The 15,779-nt window shown below is 41.5% G+C and overlaps 1 protein-coding gene across 2 annotated transcripts in view; it reads right to left on the reverse strand.

Moving 5' to 3' along the window:
- Positions 1-15,779, reverse strand: part of LOC131689360 (U-scoloptoxin(19)-Sm1a) — an 89,789-nt gene that overhangs the window by 15,394 nt on the left and 58,616 nt on the right. For both annotated transcript variants that reach the window (XM_058974391.1, XM_058974389.1), the window contains exon 3: positions 14,413-14,562. In XM_058974391.1, coding sequence (XP_058830374.1) covers positions 14,413-14,562 — 150 coding nt within the window. The remainder of the gene's footprint in view (positions 1-14,412; positions 14,563-15,779) is intronic.

Genomic DNA, 15,779 nt, shown 5'->3' on the forward strand with positions numbered 1-15,779 from the left:
CAATAAAAAGTAATAAGAAGAGTTGCCAGACTCCTAACAAGTCAATTTCATAAGATTGGAACACTTCTCGCTTCACATTCCTGCGTTTTGACGAAACGAAAAGGTGGCAATATAGTTGTCACTGCCTTACAAAGGGTTAAAATCGGTGAAAGACCATGCTGGTGCAGCTTCTCAGAAAGAATGTTGATAGAAACTGAATCAAAAACCCCCTTAATATCCAAAAAACTGATATCATCTGCTTCTAGCTAACATTGGCTCTATGAATTTCTGTTTAGTGCAACGCCAGGCAATCGCTCGGACATTTACGGAAGCCAAATTATGTATCTGACAGTAAGCCATTTATTTCGACCCAACAGTCGGATGCCATTGCAATCGATCGATACGAGTTGTGGTCGGAGGTTGCACACTTAAAAATATTTACATCTCGCAAGATACACATAAAAGGAGCGTCACAATTCGCTTCACTTTACATTCAAGCACATGTAAAAATGTGCTTCGTTCGCAATTCGTCATCATCTTCAACCGAGTTTTACTTCAAAAGAGACACACTATTCTACTTCACATGTTAAAACATGTAAAATTCTATTATTAGACAGCGAAATATGTCACAGTGTTGTTTACATCCAATGTAATTTTCATTTTTTTCTAAGTGTGTGGTTTTCTTGATTTTGGGATAACGATGAGCTTCACTTGCCTCCAGTCATAAGGGATAAGGTTATCCTCAAGAAAATTATTCAATAAACTTAACAAGCGTCGTTAAAAATATATTTCAGCTACGCATCCTCAGCCATCCAGTGCGGCATCTCACTGGCTAAACGACATTCTTTTCTAAAAATATGAATTACAGTGCACGTAATCCGAATGTTTTTTACTGATACATAATTTACCAAAAAGTTCATTCTATTTATATAAAACATATTTGATAACGTAGTAACGTCGGGCACTTTCATTGTACCTAAAACCTGAGCTGCATTATTGTATTTAAATTTTGCAACTTTCTGAGATAATCTCAGAGCTAGTCTGGTACAGTATTTGAAATAGTTCTACGCATACGGATTGTGAATGTAATTTACCAAGAAAAGATGAAGTTGCTTGTCACAGTGCTTTTGATTGTTTCATTTTATACCACTGCGATGGCATTTTGCATTGAACATAATACTTGAGGTCTTGAGGAGATTCGGTTCGACAAACAATTCAGTCACTATATGAAAGTAAAAATTTATCAAATTTTCACGAACATTTTAAAAACAAAGGCCAATTCGGTAGAGACTCAACATGTGCGGGTGAGACGCCGCACCTTAGTTCCAAACTGAAAAATGGCAAACAAAAGGCTCTCGTTGATTTTTTCGAGATTAGGTGTCTTCAACATAGTTTCATGAAGATGCGTAATGCCTATAAATTGGCTCACACCTTCACTTTTATTAAGGAGATACTCCCTTTTCCAGAAACAATTTTTATCCAACAATACAAAACTATTTTTCTTTAGCAACCTTGTACAATGTTTAAGTTTAAGTCTCCTCAAGACCTCAAGTTGAATTTGATTCTGTCCGGCCCTGGAATTCTATTGTTACATAATAAGAGAGCAAGTGAGAGCTCTATCTTTGAAACAGGTGTTTCGGAATCCGGACAAACCTCTGTGGAGAAATAGAACATCCAACGGTTTGAATATTTCACACCCTCGTTAGTACTGTTTAGGTTTCGCATGCGTTGGGCTGTACCCCAAAAAATGCTTATCGATGTTTCTCTCGTTCTCTCCTTCATTTGTGTTTATAAAGTCAAGTACTGTCGAATCGACAGTGTCGATAGATAGCATGTAATCCGTCGCCCGGCAGACGTCTAAACCGTTAGCAATAGTAATTACGATTGGCAGATGGTCGCTGCGATGGTGATCAAAGATTACCTTTTACATGCAATCTAACCCCAGCGATGTCGAGCAAAGAGACAAGTATAAAGACGCGCTGGCGGGGCCAGAATCCATGTGATTTCACCCGTGTTCAAAATGGTCATATTGAAGTTGAAGAGAAATTCATTAAGCCAGCGCTGGTTTCAACTGGGAACAGTTGCGGTTTTTTGATGTTCTGGAAATGCTGGATCTTTTTCTGGGACATCAAAATGTCTGATCATGAGCTACTTCCTGCGACTTTGTCCATTTTATTCCTTTTAGGGCTCATGTTCGGGGGGACAACAAACAAACTTCCTCACTTAGTTCTTTTTCTTGGCGAGGTGAATCAACGTAAAAAACGAAATACTAAAGGTTCTTTCCAAGCGAATGTTAATGAACAAACGGGATGAAAAACTTAGACAAACATGAGCGAGAAAATAACACGTCGAAGCTGCGCGAGCAAACAAAGGCATAACCTAGCATGGCATAATAATATTATAAGTTGCTTGCTGGTTGAGAGAAGGCCCTACCTACTCGTTGCTGGACATCGTTGGTGCAGTAGGAGATGCATTCTAAAGTGTCAAGGCCGAACAATCCGGGTACTCCGAATCATGTATTTTTTGTTGTACATTGCCATGTTCTTCGTTGATTTTTTCATCTATTACCTATTGATACAATTTACAGGATTGTTGCCGTTTTATTCGATATGTCACCTGACCAGCCACCTAGCCTCGAGATGGGGCTACCTTCTTGGATATAGCTGACGAGGCATTTCTTTTTCATTCGCCCGTTCCGGGACAGACGCTGTTAAGGTTCAACTTACCTTTTTTGAGCATCTGTTAGATTTGAACGCTGGATAGTATGGGTAGGAAAAATTGTGTTCAACTTTGCCACCAGATTATTCATTTAAACCTTTTCAAAACTCAAAAAGAAGAATATCAGCCGATTTATTAGATCTCAACGATTCAAATCATACAAAATAGCTGCTGGAAAAACTATCGGTTTTGCTAAATGGTGCTTTTGAAAAAGTGGCTGTGATTTTTTGTCACACTACCACTGTCATCGAGCCCCTCGTCACTGATAAGTGATAACGCTGCCAGCTCAGCCGGAAAGTCTACCCGTTAGGTCAATAACGACGATAAACGGACATGCACAGCGAAGACAAGTAAAATCAGAACAATAGAGTAGTGAGATAAACCCTTTAGTTTTGGAAGCACGCTTTTCTGCTCCATGAAGATCATTAAATTTATATTGGATTTATTAACTAAATTAATATTATTATTGTGTTTAAATCTAAGATAAACTTACAACTATTGTTAACCTAAAAGTACGAGGAGAGAGTGAACTATTGCTATCTTAAAAGTAAAGGTGAAATTTATATTTATATTGCATCATCATCAACGCTAATTTACCAATTGCTCATTTAGAGACCGAAAGTGGTTAGATCTACGCTATAGTGGTCAAAATCTTGCCTGTACACGTAACGACAAAGGGCACTAAACGTAAGCAATCACAATTCTAACCTAAAATGTAAATGAATTTATAATTATGTTTATTATCAGGAAATTAAAGTTTGGCGTGAAACGAGTGAATCCTCCCTTTAATGCTTCGAACGAACAAATAAGGCCGCCTACTACAATTTCGGAAATACCGCTCTTAGACTCTTGTTACCTGGAGTAACAAATCTTTAATTTCGTTTATTACATGCAAGATGTCGGACCGAGCTAGCAATAAGAATGATCTCCCGCACGCACCGTAGCCACACAAAGCTCAGCTGCTGAATCGAAATGCGCTATCATAGTTGATCCCCTTCATGATCCCCCATCTACGAGTGCTTATAAACAAGATCTTCTCAATCTCGAAACGAAACAAATCGTTAGAAAGGCACTGTCGCAAAAAAGTGCACCCGTCATGGGTGGTAAAAATAATCAGTTTTCTACCGAGATGAAGGTCAGTAACGATGGGATCGGATGTAGCTGTCAAACGTGCAATGCGATCGACACCAGCCAAATGGTGCAATGTGACGACTGTGATGGCTGGCACCATTTCGATTGCGTGGGTGTGTCACAGGAGATATATAAAGAAGATTGGCGTTGTGGAAAATGTGAGGCGAAGAAAAAGAAAAAAAAGGCACACTAAAAAGACAAACACGGAAAAGCTGAACAATGAGCGCCCCGAGAAAGTTGTTAAAAAGACCAAGGTGCCCAACGAGAAAAATGAGAACGTTATTAAAAAGCCGAAGGAACCTATATCTACAAAAGGTCAGCAAGTAGATACACAGGCTACAGCCCTACAATCGAAGCTTGCACCAACTGTGATGAAGACACACCCTGAGGTAGTTCAAAAACCATTGAAGCCCGCCGCGGTGACGTCATCGATATCGATGAAATCTTCCAAATCAGCGTACAATCCGTCGGAACCTGCATCAGCGATGTCATCAGTGTCGACAAAATCTTCAAAGGCTCGTTTACAACTGCAATTGCAAAAAATAGAAGCGGAACGGAGATTATTGGACGAGAAAAAGGTGTTAATGATACAACGTTTCCAAATTTTAGAGGAGCTAGCCGGCCTCGATGATCCGGAGATGAACGATGAGGAAAAAATCGATGGCGAGAACGTCGACGCCAATGCCAAAGTGGAAGAATGGCTACAGGATAAGAATTCAAAAGCAGGCAATTCGGAAAGCTGTCCCACAGGTGAAGAGTTTGACGGCGAACAGCAATCAGATCACGATAGTGATGAATCTTTGCCATCGGATAACGGAGTAGGACCTGATGTCGACAGTAGTTTCGACCCGAGGAAGCGATCTACCCCGAAGACTGAAAAGCGGCGAATAACCGGTAACCAGTATACCTGTAACCTGTCCCGCAATCAGATTGCCGCCCGCCAGGTTGTCCCAAAGGAACTGCCAATGTTTAATGGGAATCCTGAACATTGGCCGATGTTTTTTGCTACCTACGAGAGCACGACGCGAATGTGCGGACTAACTGAAGACGAAAACATGCTTCGTTTAAGAAACTGTCTGCGTGGAGATGCGCTTGCCGCGGTACAAAATTTCTTGCTTCACCCGTCGACTGTCGACAAGGCGATGAAGGCCCTGAAGCTGCGCTTTGGACATCCACGATATATCATTCGAGTGCTGAAAAATAAGATCATGTCACTACCACCGCTGAGAGCTGACTCCATTAATAAAATGATCGACTTTGCCTTTTCTGTTCAAAACCTTGCAGTAACGATCAGCGCATGTGGTACAGAGGAATACACACAGGATATGTCGATGGTGGATGGCCTGGTGGAAAAACTCCCTGCGCCGATGAAGTTGGATTGGGCCAGGCATAGCAAACGCCTTCGAAAGGTAAACATATTAAGTTTTAGTGATTGGATTTTCGATATGGCGGAAGATGCTAGCATCGTAGCTGATCCGCCTACTATGCAGGAACACTTCGCGAGTAAGGAGACACGAAGAGGTACAAAGGATTTTGTAAACACTCACGGTGAATCACAAACGAGCAGAATGAACCCGCCTGGTTTAGCGAAAAGCGACCATCGTGCAGTTACGTCAGCTGCGACGCAGAATCTCAAATCAATGCCGTGTGCCGCATGCAAAGGCACTTGCGCATTCCTTGCAAAATGTAAGCGTTTCTTGGATCTCTCGTACGATGCGAGGTGGGCTGTAATTCGTGAAGCAAGGACATGCCGTAAATGTTTGAGAAGACACAAAGGAGGATGCGTGTCCAAAGATTGTGGTGTGAATCAGTGTACCTTTAAACACCATCCATTGCTACACAAGGAACTGCAAGTGAATTCGTCAATAGCGCTTGGTTCACGACGTGATGAGCAATCATGCAATACTCACCGAGGTGGATCAAGTTCAGTCCTGTTTCGCTACATTCCGGTAGTAGTTTACGGAAATGGTATCTCGGTTCACTGTTATGCCTTTTTAGACGATGGATCGTCGCTAATCCTTGTAAATCAAGACCTTGCAGATGAACTCAATATTTCTGGGGAGCCTTGTCCGCTATGTCTAAAATGGACCGGGGGCACACACCGCTTCGAGAAGAATTCAAGCAGTGTAAACTTCGACATCTCCGGTGAAAAAGGAAGGCGGTTTTCGCTGAATGACGTCCGGACAGTGAAGGACCTTCAGCTACCGTCACAATCGCTCGATGTTGAGCAGCTTCAAACTGATTATCGGTATCTTCAGAATATTCCTCTAGAGTCGTACCAAAACGTTAGACCACGACTACTAATTGGTGTAAAACACGCGAATGCTACCCTTGTTAGAAAGAGTCGTGAAGGGGAATATGGTCAACCAATAGCTGTAAAGACTAATCTTGGTTGGACAGTTTACGGTGGAGCTACAGCAGAACAGACAATGAATATGCTACATTACACGTATCACGTTTGCCAGTGTGACCACGAAATTGATGATAGCCTACAACAGTCTATGAAGGAATACTTCAATATCGATAGTTTAGGCATTATGGGACCTGGAAAGGAAATCCGTTCCCTTGACGATGAACGAGCTCTGAAACTGCTACGAGAACTTACACTCTTCGACGGAAAAAGGTACGAAACCGGATTACTCTGGAAACGAGACGATATCACACTCCCAGATAATAAACAAATGGCTCTAAAACGCTTCTACAGTTTGGAAAGTCGCATGAAGAAAGACCCCGACATGGCACGCATTCTGAAAGATAAGATGGCAGAATATCTGTCAAAGGGCTGTGTACGGAAACTCACAAAGGATGAATTGATGAAAAGTCATGAACGTTCCTGGTACTTGCCAGTGTTCCCAGTCACTAACCCCAATAAGCCTGGCAAAATAAGATTAGTGTGGGACGCCGCTGCCTCGTCGAATGGAATCTCACTGAGTTCTGCCTTATTGGCAGGGCCAGATCTGCTTACTCCATTAACATCGGTCCTGTACAAATTTCGAGAGTTCCGGTTTGCAGTAGCTGGTGACATATGCGAAATGTTTCACCAAGTACGCATTCGCCGTGAAGACCAGCATAGCCAGAGGTTCTTGTGGAGAGACCACGTTGGCCAAAAGGAACCTAGCGTCTACGTGATGGAAGTCATGACCTTCGGCGCATGTTGTTCCCTGGCAAGCGCACAATTCACGAAGAACCTTAATGCGAAACGTTTCAGTGGACAGTTTCCAATGGCTACTACTGCAATAATAAAAAAACACGTACGTAGATGACATGTTATGCAGCTTAGAAACTGAAAAGGAAGCGATAGATCTGGTGAAATCGGTTTGCTTCGTTCAAGAACAAGGTGGATTCGAAATCCGCAATTGGATGACCAACTCTCCAGCAGTTCTCTCAGCAATTTGCGGCACCGGAAGAGAGGAAAAAAGTCTTGACTTTTCGTCGAATTTAGCCACAGAAAAGGTGCTTGGGATGTGGTGGAACACCAATAGCGACTGTTTCACCTTCAAGTTGAATCGGATCAGACTAGGGCAGGACCTGCTGGAAGGGAAACGTTGCCCTACTAAACGGGAGGTTCTACGTACTCTAATGTGTATCTACGATCCACTGGGACTCATCGCACACTATCTCATGTTCCTCAAGGTGCTGCTACAGGAGATCTGGCGAACGGCCGTAGGTTGGGACGAGCAGATTAACCAACAATGCTTTGAAAAAAGGCAAATGTGGATAAAGCTACTCCCTCAAATCGAAGACTTGAGTATATCTAGATGTTACAGACAAACTACCTCAGCCGATACTGGAACAGAAATCCAACTTCACACCTTCGTCGATGCTGGAGAAAATGGTATGGCAGCAGTAGTGTATCTTCGTTACGTCGACGGAACAACGGTCGAATGTACGCTGGTTGCTGCCAAAACGCGGGTGGCACCGCTCAAGTACTTATCGATCCCTAGACTGGAGCTTCAAGCAGCTCTCATCGGAGCAAGACTCGCAGATTCTGTTGTCCGTGGTTTGTCCATCAAAATAAACAGACGTGTCTTCTGGTCAGACTCACGAAACGTGTTATCCTGGCTTCGCTCTGAACACCGTAGGTACAGCCCGTTCGTGGGAGCACGAGCCAGTGAGATACTAGAGTTGACAGACGCTTCCGAGTGGAGATGGGTTCCAACGAAGTGGAACATCGCCGACGAAGGCACTAAATGGCAACACCAGCCCACCTTAACTAACGACAGCAGGTGGTACAAGGGACTCGGGTTCTTATGGACATCTGAAACTGATTGGCCAGAAATGCCTTTCCAATTGGAGAGTACAACTGAAGAGCTCCGTGCCACTGTCCATGTACACTTTGAAAGTTCCAACGCAGTACTACCAGCGAACAACTACTCAAATTGGAGACATTTGGTTCGCGTCACCGCGTATGTTCTTCGTTTTGCTGACATACGCGGCACGCGAACGGTCGGAGTTCTCACTAGCAAAGAACTTCGCCGAGCTGAACAATTTCACTATCGCACAGCACAGCACGACAGCTACCGTGATGATCTTGCGATCCTGACAGCTAAAGACCAAAAAAACACTATTTCGAAACGAAGCCCACTCTATAAGTTGAATCCTTTCGTCGATGCGGATGGAATCCTGAGAATGCGCGGTAGAACAATAAATTGCGAGTATGTACCAATGGAAGTGAAATGTCCCATAATTCTTCCACGAGATCATGCGGTCACCAAGCTGGTCGTCGAGAGTTACCACCAGAAGTTTCACCATCGAAACAACGAGACTGTCATTAACGAGATAAGACAAAGGTTCAGTATTTATCACTTGCGCAGAGTATATTCTAAGGTCAGAACTGACTGCCAACGGTGCAAAATACGGACGGCTCTACCACGTCCACCAGCTATGGCGGACCTTCCCAGATGCAGGCTAGCCGCATTCACTCGCTCGTTCACCCACACTGGTGTGGACTATTTCGGACCAATGGAAGTGGCTGTGGGACGACGGCTAGAGAAGAGATGGGGAGTTCTCTTGACATGCCTTACTGTACGCGCCATTCACATAGAAGTAGCAAGCTCTTTGAATACCGCCTCGTGTATAATGGCTTTACGCAACTTTATGTCACGTCGGGGTACTCCAGCTGTCTTCTACAGTGACAGAGGAACCAATTTTATCGGCGCGGAACGTGAGTTAAAGGTAGCTCTCCGGGAGGTTGATCAAGATGCGATGATGCAGGAGATGGTATCCTCAAGTACATCCTGGTGCTTCAACCCCCCCGCTTCTCCTCATATGGGGGGAAGCTGGGAACGATTGATTCAAACTGTCAAACGGACCCTGTCGGAATTTAATTTGTCTCGACGACCGACAGACGAGGAGTTGAGGAACACGCTAATTGAGGTCGAGGGCATCATCAATGCACGGCCCCTAACCCACGTGCCGATAGAAGATGAAGCAGCCCCCGCGCTGACCCCTAATCACTGGCTGTTAGGTACTTCCAATGGTTCCAAGCCGCTAACATTGTTAAACGATAATTCGGTAGCATTGAGGCGCGGTTGGCACGTGTCGCAGATGTTGGCCAACAGATTCTGGCGTAGATGGCTTCAGGACTACCTTCCAGAAATCACTGGCCGTTCCAAATGGCATCAAAGAGTCAAACCGATAAGGGAAGGCCACATCGTGTTGATTGCAGATCCAGATCTTCCGAGGAACTGCTGGCCAAAGGGGCGCGTGATTGGAACCGTCAACCGGGACGGTCAGGTACGCAGAGTGACGATCCAGACGAATAGAGGTGTCTACGAGAGACCGGCAGTGAAAGTAGCGGTGCTCGATGTAAAGTCCAAGGAAGAGTTAGCCAACCTAGAGACGGAGTTGCCGAACTGGGGGGGAGTGTCATCGAGCCCCTCGTCACTGATAAGTGATTGGGGAGTGGGCGTAGCGTATTGGTAAATCGATTGCCTTGTACGCAGCGCACCTGGGTTCGAGTCCCGACCCCGTACATAGGGTTAGAAATTTTTCCTAAGAGATTTTTCTAACCCGAAGAGGCGAATGACCTTAAGGTTAAAACCTCTATAATTGAAATATAAAAAAAACTGATAAGTGATAACGCTGCCAGCTCAGCCGGAAAGTCTACCCGTTAGGTCAATAACGACGATAAACGGACATGCACAGCGAAGACAAGTAAAATCAGAACAATAGAGTAGTGAGATAAACCCTTTAGTTTTGGAAGCACGCTTTTCTGCTCCATGAAGATCATTAAATTTATATTGGATTTATTAACTAAATTAATATTATTATTGTGTTTAAATCTAAGATAAACTTACAACTATTGTTAACCTAAAAGTACGAGGAGAGAGTGAACTATTGCTATCTTAAAAGTAAAGGTGAAATTTATATTTATATTGCATCATCATCAACGCTAATTTACCAATTGCTCATTTAGAGACCGAAAGTGGTTAGATCTACGCTATAGTGGTCAAAATCTTGCCTGTACACGTAACGACAAAGGGCACTAAACGTAAGCAATCACAATTCTAACCTAAAATGTAAATGAATTTATAATTATGTTTATTATCAGGAAATTAAAGTTTGGCGTGAAACGAGTGAATCCTCCCTTTAATGCTTCGAACGAACAAATAAGGCCGCCTACTACAATTTCGGAAATACCGCTCTTAGACTCTTGTTACCTGGAGTAACAACCACACCGTGCTGGGGTACGCAACACAACAGCGTAATGAAAAAATCACAGCCACTTTTTCAAAAGCACCATTTAGCGAAACCGATAGTTTTTCCAGAAGCTATTTTGTATGATTTGAATCGTTGAGATCTAATAAATCGGCTGATATTCTCCTTTTTGAGTTTAGAAAAGGTTTAAATGGATAATCTGGTGGCAAAGCTGAACACAATTTTTCTTATGCACACTATCAAGCCTTGAGGTAACTTGAGCCTTAAAGACGCTAGTAACATGGAGAACAAATGCTCTTTCATTTCCCCCTTCCCTGTCACTATACAACCTAAGTTGCTACCGGAGTTGATTGCTCGGTCTTCGCCTAGATTGCTCGAACATCAGCTAACACTATTTGGAAATAGGGTTAGAAGTTCTGTATTAGAGATGAATGATCATAGAATTGTAGCTCATGTTGCACAGGATACAACTTTGCGCCGAGATATTTATAGTTCATACTTTGAAAATAACCTTCCTAAAACATTTGCATTTTTTCCTTGTTATATTTTACTCCTTACTTCTACAGTTATCATTTTCATTTCTGATACTTCGTTACTACAGTGTGTATACTAAACATCAGTCTGCGTTTAATAAACGTTACTTACCTCTAATCATGTATCGCAAGGTTCCCTGGATATAATATAATTCGTAAATTAGGACAGTAGTAACGTTCCACAATACTCGACGACTTTTATTCGTGTACAATTTATATGTATCACATTCAGGGAACTTTCAGGATTTTTTTCGTCGAACTAACAAACCGTAGCTTGATTTAGAATGAAACGACAATTACGGAATTTTCAAAACGAACGGATCAGCTGAAATACTATCATTAATTTGGGAACTTTTTATGAGTACTGCCCATGGTCATATATTCCATTGTTCCATTTTCTATGAGATTTTATGGGACTGATTTGTGAACATAGGCGATACTTCGCTCTTTCTGAGCATTGTCTAAATTTACCCACACTGCATGGTCTTTCGAAGGTGTTTGAAAAGGGTACAACCCATGAAAACACCATCGGTCACCATGGTCCAGAAGGTTTCATATAAAAACCATATTCTGGAATATTTATGGGTTTTTGAGACCATTTTATGTGGTTTTGTGGGTTGTGAAATTTGGCACGGACCATACCAATTCGCTCGGGTTCGCATATATTAAAAGTAAACATGAAAAGTTTCCATAGTGTTCTCTTGTTCCATTGAACACCACATCGATAAACCCACCTATAGTTGAATGATCGATTAGAATGTTCGATTAGCTTGCTTTTTTCATCATCTACTTTGATGGTTTGATAGCAAAATCAATACCATATCAGGCTAATAGTAACATAAATTCAACCATGTAAAATCCTTTTCGAAAAGTTACGATAATGTTAGCAGCAAGAAAAATATACCAGTCAGGGCCGGCGTCACAATTTTAGCCCGATTGGGTAGTAAGCTAAGGGTATTATATACAAAGTTGTGGCGAAAAAGTGAGCCAAGTTCATGATTTTTTTAAAGCGTTTCATGCAATTCTTTTTTGAAAAAGCAAAAGACAGCTTGTTGGTAGTACTATCTAAGTTCGAAAAAACAAGTTGAATTAAAAAAAATATTGAAGGTAGGTGGAGTTATGGCCCATCCCCCGTAACCAGTTTTTTTGGCAGAGGTTTGCGATGAACGCTCTCTAAGCCGAACCTCTCAACTGAAATCAAAAAGTAAAAAGATTATTGAAGAAAAATGTATTGTGGTGTACTTGAACGGATCGGTTTTCCAATAATTTTTTTTTTGCTGCGAAAAAATCGTGTTAACCAAAAAATTGAGTTTTGTAGTGTTCAAAATTTTAAACAAAAATTCATGGCAAGGAATCAAAAAAAATTGGATGAAAAAGGAACCGTTCAAGTACACGAGAATGTAAATACAAACAATTCAAAAAAAAAATTATGAAAATCGGATGAATAGTTTTTGCGATATCACGGGCGGCGCCGGTGGTTGAGTGGTAAGCGAGACCGCCACTTGGGTTCAATTCCAGCCGAGGTCGCTGAGATTTTTCTGAGGTGGAAAAATCTGTGGTCACGTCTTCTTTCGGAAGGGAAGTAAAGCCGTTGGTCCCCGGTCCATGAAATTGGTGGATCGATATCTAGTCCAGATAGTGGAATCACCTCTCTGGCGTCGGTAAAGAAGAAGTATATCCAACTTCTATACTCTACTAACAAAAATATCCTCCTCCCATGATACTTATGGAGTGCGCAGAAGTATATACGGCCTCTAGCAAAAGCAAGTATCGGACTAACAATTCCTTCCCTTTCCTTCCGCTATCTACGTTCAGGCCTGGCCGGCGCTGGTATTGATCAGAAACACTTTAGGATTACCAGGAGTTGCACATTGAAAGCTGGTTTCGCTAATCCCAAGCATAATTATCTACTGATTCCCTGTGCAACTTCAGCTAGTCCCGATCGATAACGGAATAGCAGCCAGGGGTGGTCGCACAAGCTCAAGCTCAAGCTGAATAGTTTTTGCGATATCACGTTCACCGCAACGGTGCTTTTCAAACAACTTAGTTCCGAGATAATTGCGTTTAAAGTTTTGTATTAACTTTATACGCGCAAGAACCAGCGCGCTGTGAGCAGCTGTAGTTTGAAATCTAGTATTCCGATCTGGATGAAATTTCGCACAGTAATTTTCAAAAGTATGTACTTTCAGAATATTTAATTTTTTTTTCGATTTTTTGAGTTCCAACATCGTATATAACCCCTTAAGCAAGCATAGGTTAAATAGTCTAGTCCTGGAGATTGGTCAGACTTACATAAAATAGCTCGCGGTGCGTTTGTGCAAATACAATCGTGATACAGCGAGGATGCAGGGGCATACGAGACACATGTGTGTTGGAATTCAAATTTTAGGTTTGTTAAAAAATTTAGAGTGGGTCTCGAATATTTTCGAGTGGGTAGCACTAACCATACTACCCACATCATGCGCCGGCCCTGATACCATCGATTCGCTTCCTGGTTTGTGGTTGACGCAGAGCAACTTTCCGGTCCCATGAGATGGGTCGAGAGTGTAAATACAGCCATACTAAACGGGATTTGCACTGTGTCAGGTCCATTCACCGGTTTACACGATTTCCCATAAAGAACACGACAAATAAGCCAACATAGCCGGAAAATAGACCGGTTCGGTTGATGATCGTGGTTATAAAAACACTTTTTTGCGATTGCTCTGTGATATTGGCAATTCGTTCTCCACACATGAATTTTGATTAGTTCTAGAGTTCGATGTTATGTGAACTGGTCGAAAATCCCCAACGTTGTTATGAAATTACTCACTCTAGGTACTGCCTTGTAATACTTTAGGCAGAGAAAAGCGCACGTATCATTCTTGCACACGAGTCGTGAATAATCCGATTTTCATTTGCACAATCAATGATAGGATCCAACGATTACCGAAGAAAGCAATAAAAAATATTTTCGAAGAAATGAACAATAGTGTCCACATAGCCTCAAAATAAAAAGAATTGACCAGATGCGTTAGCGTAAGCTTTTTTCTTGTTAGGGATTAAATGCGAATATGTACTGTCATCGTTTGCTGTTAGTTCGTTTTAAATCGATTTTTTCTAGCAATATGTTTAATTAATTAATTAATATTTTATCATTGCATGCTACTAATCTACTATTCCAATTTAGTTTAATGAAATTTCCCATACAAAACAAACACTATTTAGATGATGGTACAATATTCTATTACTTCATGTTAAGACAGTAATTCTGTTATTTTTACTACATGAATTGTGATGGAATTTTCAAAATAGATGTTATAGATGTCAATAGCTGTTACATAAATTTCCACGAAATACACTGATGAATGTTAGAAGGCATTCTCGGCATTCCGAAAAACATTAAATTCACCTTCATAACAGCACTCGACACCTCGATGGGCACTCTCCGGACAGAGACCACTCATGGTAGAGGGCGACTGGCAATCGGATTTATGCACGCACAGACCACCCAGCCTGGCGCAAGCCCTTTCTGTTTTGTAAACATCCACACCCAGGTAGGCTAAAATAAGAATCGAGATAAATAAAAGAGGAAAATGATTAGTCTCGCGTGTATTTGCAGTTTTTCCTTCGGCATCCGGTTACGTTTTCATTCGTTGCAATTGGTGCATGATAGATAAGTGAATATTTGATCCACACTTTCGCTCCAAACGAATTCTTGGGTGGCTGGATATGTAATCAATTCCAAAGAAGTGTGTCCATTGGTCTGCTGCACTAAGCTTGTATTCTACTCATTTTAATAATAAATTTATAAGATTGAGACACGAGCTGGCAGGAGTTATACTAATAGAACTTTGCAAAACGAGGAATGCTATACAATTGTTCGTAGCAAACTTTGTTATTTAGTAAACACATGAAAATTAGGATGCCAGGATAAAATATGACCCCCAACGACCAACTCTTGCACAGTGATGCCATTCAGAACAAAAGTTGGCCAAAATCTCTACAATTTTCGAAATCACGAAATTAAGCTATTTTAGTACCCTGGCTTCTATTTAGGCATATATGATTTCATAATAAATGTTTTTGGATTGATTAGGGTGGACCCAATACACAAATGAAGAAATTTCCTACCAATACAAATAACGTCAGTTTTGGCTTTAGTGTCGCAATCTGGTTGAACAGTATATTATTCAAAATCAATAAATCTGTGGCATATTTTCAGGTATGCGTGGTACTGAAACACATTTTTGTATTGCTTGGGCTTTATTTAATCTTATTAGTTTAATTTTGGGATGTACCGAGTAAATCAGTCATAAACATAATCGAAAGCGACGTGTTGTCTCTTTATACGACAGCTTCGGTGACTTTATTTTATGACTGATTTAGCCGATAACATCCCAAAATTAAAGTTCTGCAGTCGTCAAATAGCTTAAAATCATATTTGTTTATTTTGAAATTAAACACTAATGGAAGTTAGTATGACTTGAACTTCCTGTAAATATCCTAATTCATCGGTCAAGTCTCAAAGTGGAAATTAACTATAATCTAGTGAAAATATCTTCGATTATCAATGCACGTTATGATGTCCTCTAGTGATCCTTTCTATATCTGCCAACTTCTTTATTCGAAACCTTTTGAGCTCCTTCAGACTAATTGGAAGAGCACTCTTCCAAACACTCGTACATTACCACAAACTCCCTCGACAGCCTCGAACTATTGATTAGTTTCAAAAACAATTACAGGTCATCGATGCGTTTCAATTTCTGTTCGCAATGG

Source organism: Topomyia yanbarensis, chromosome 3 (genome assembly GCF_030247195.1).
Source record: "Topomyia yanbarensis strain Yona2022 chromosome 3, ASM3024719v1, whole genome shotgun sequence".
Taxonomy (NCBI): Eukaryota; Metazoa; Arthropoda; class Insecta; order Diptera; family Culicidae; genus Topomyia; species Topomyia yanbarensis.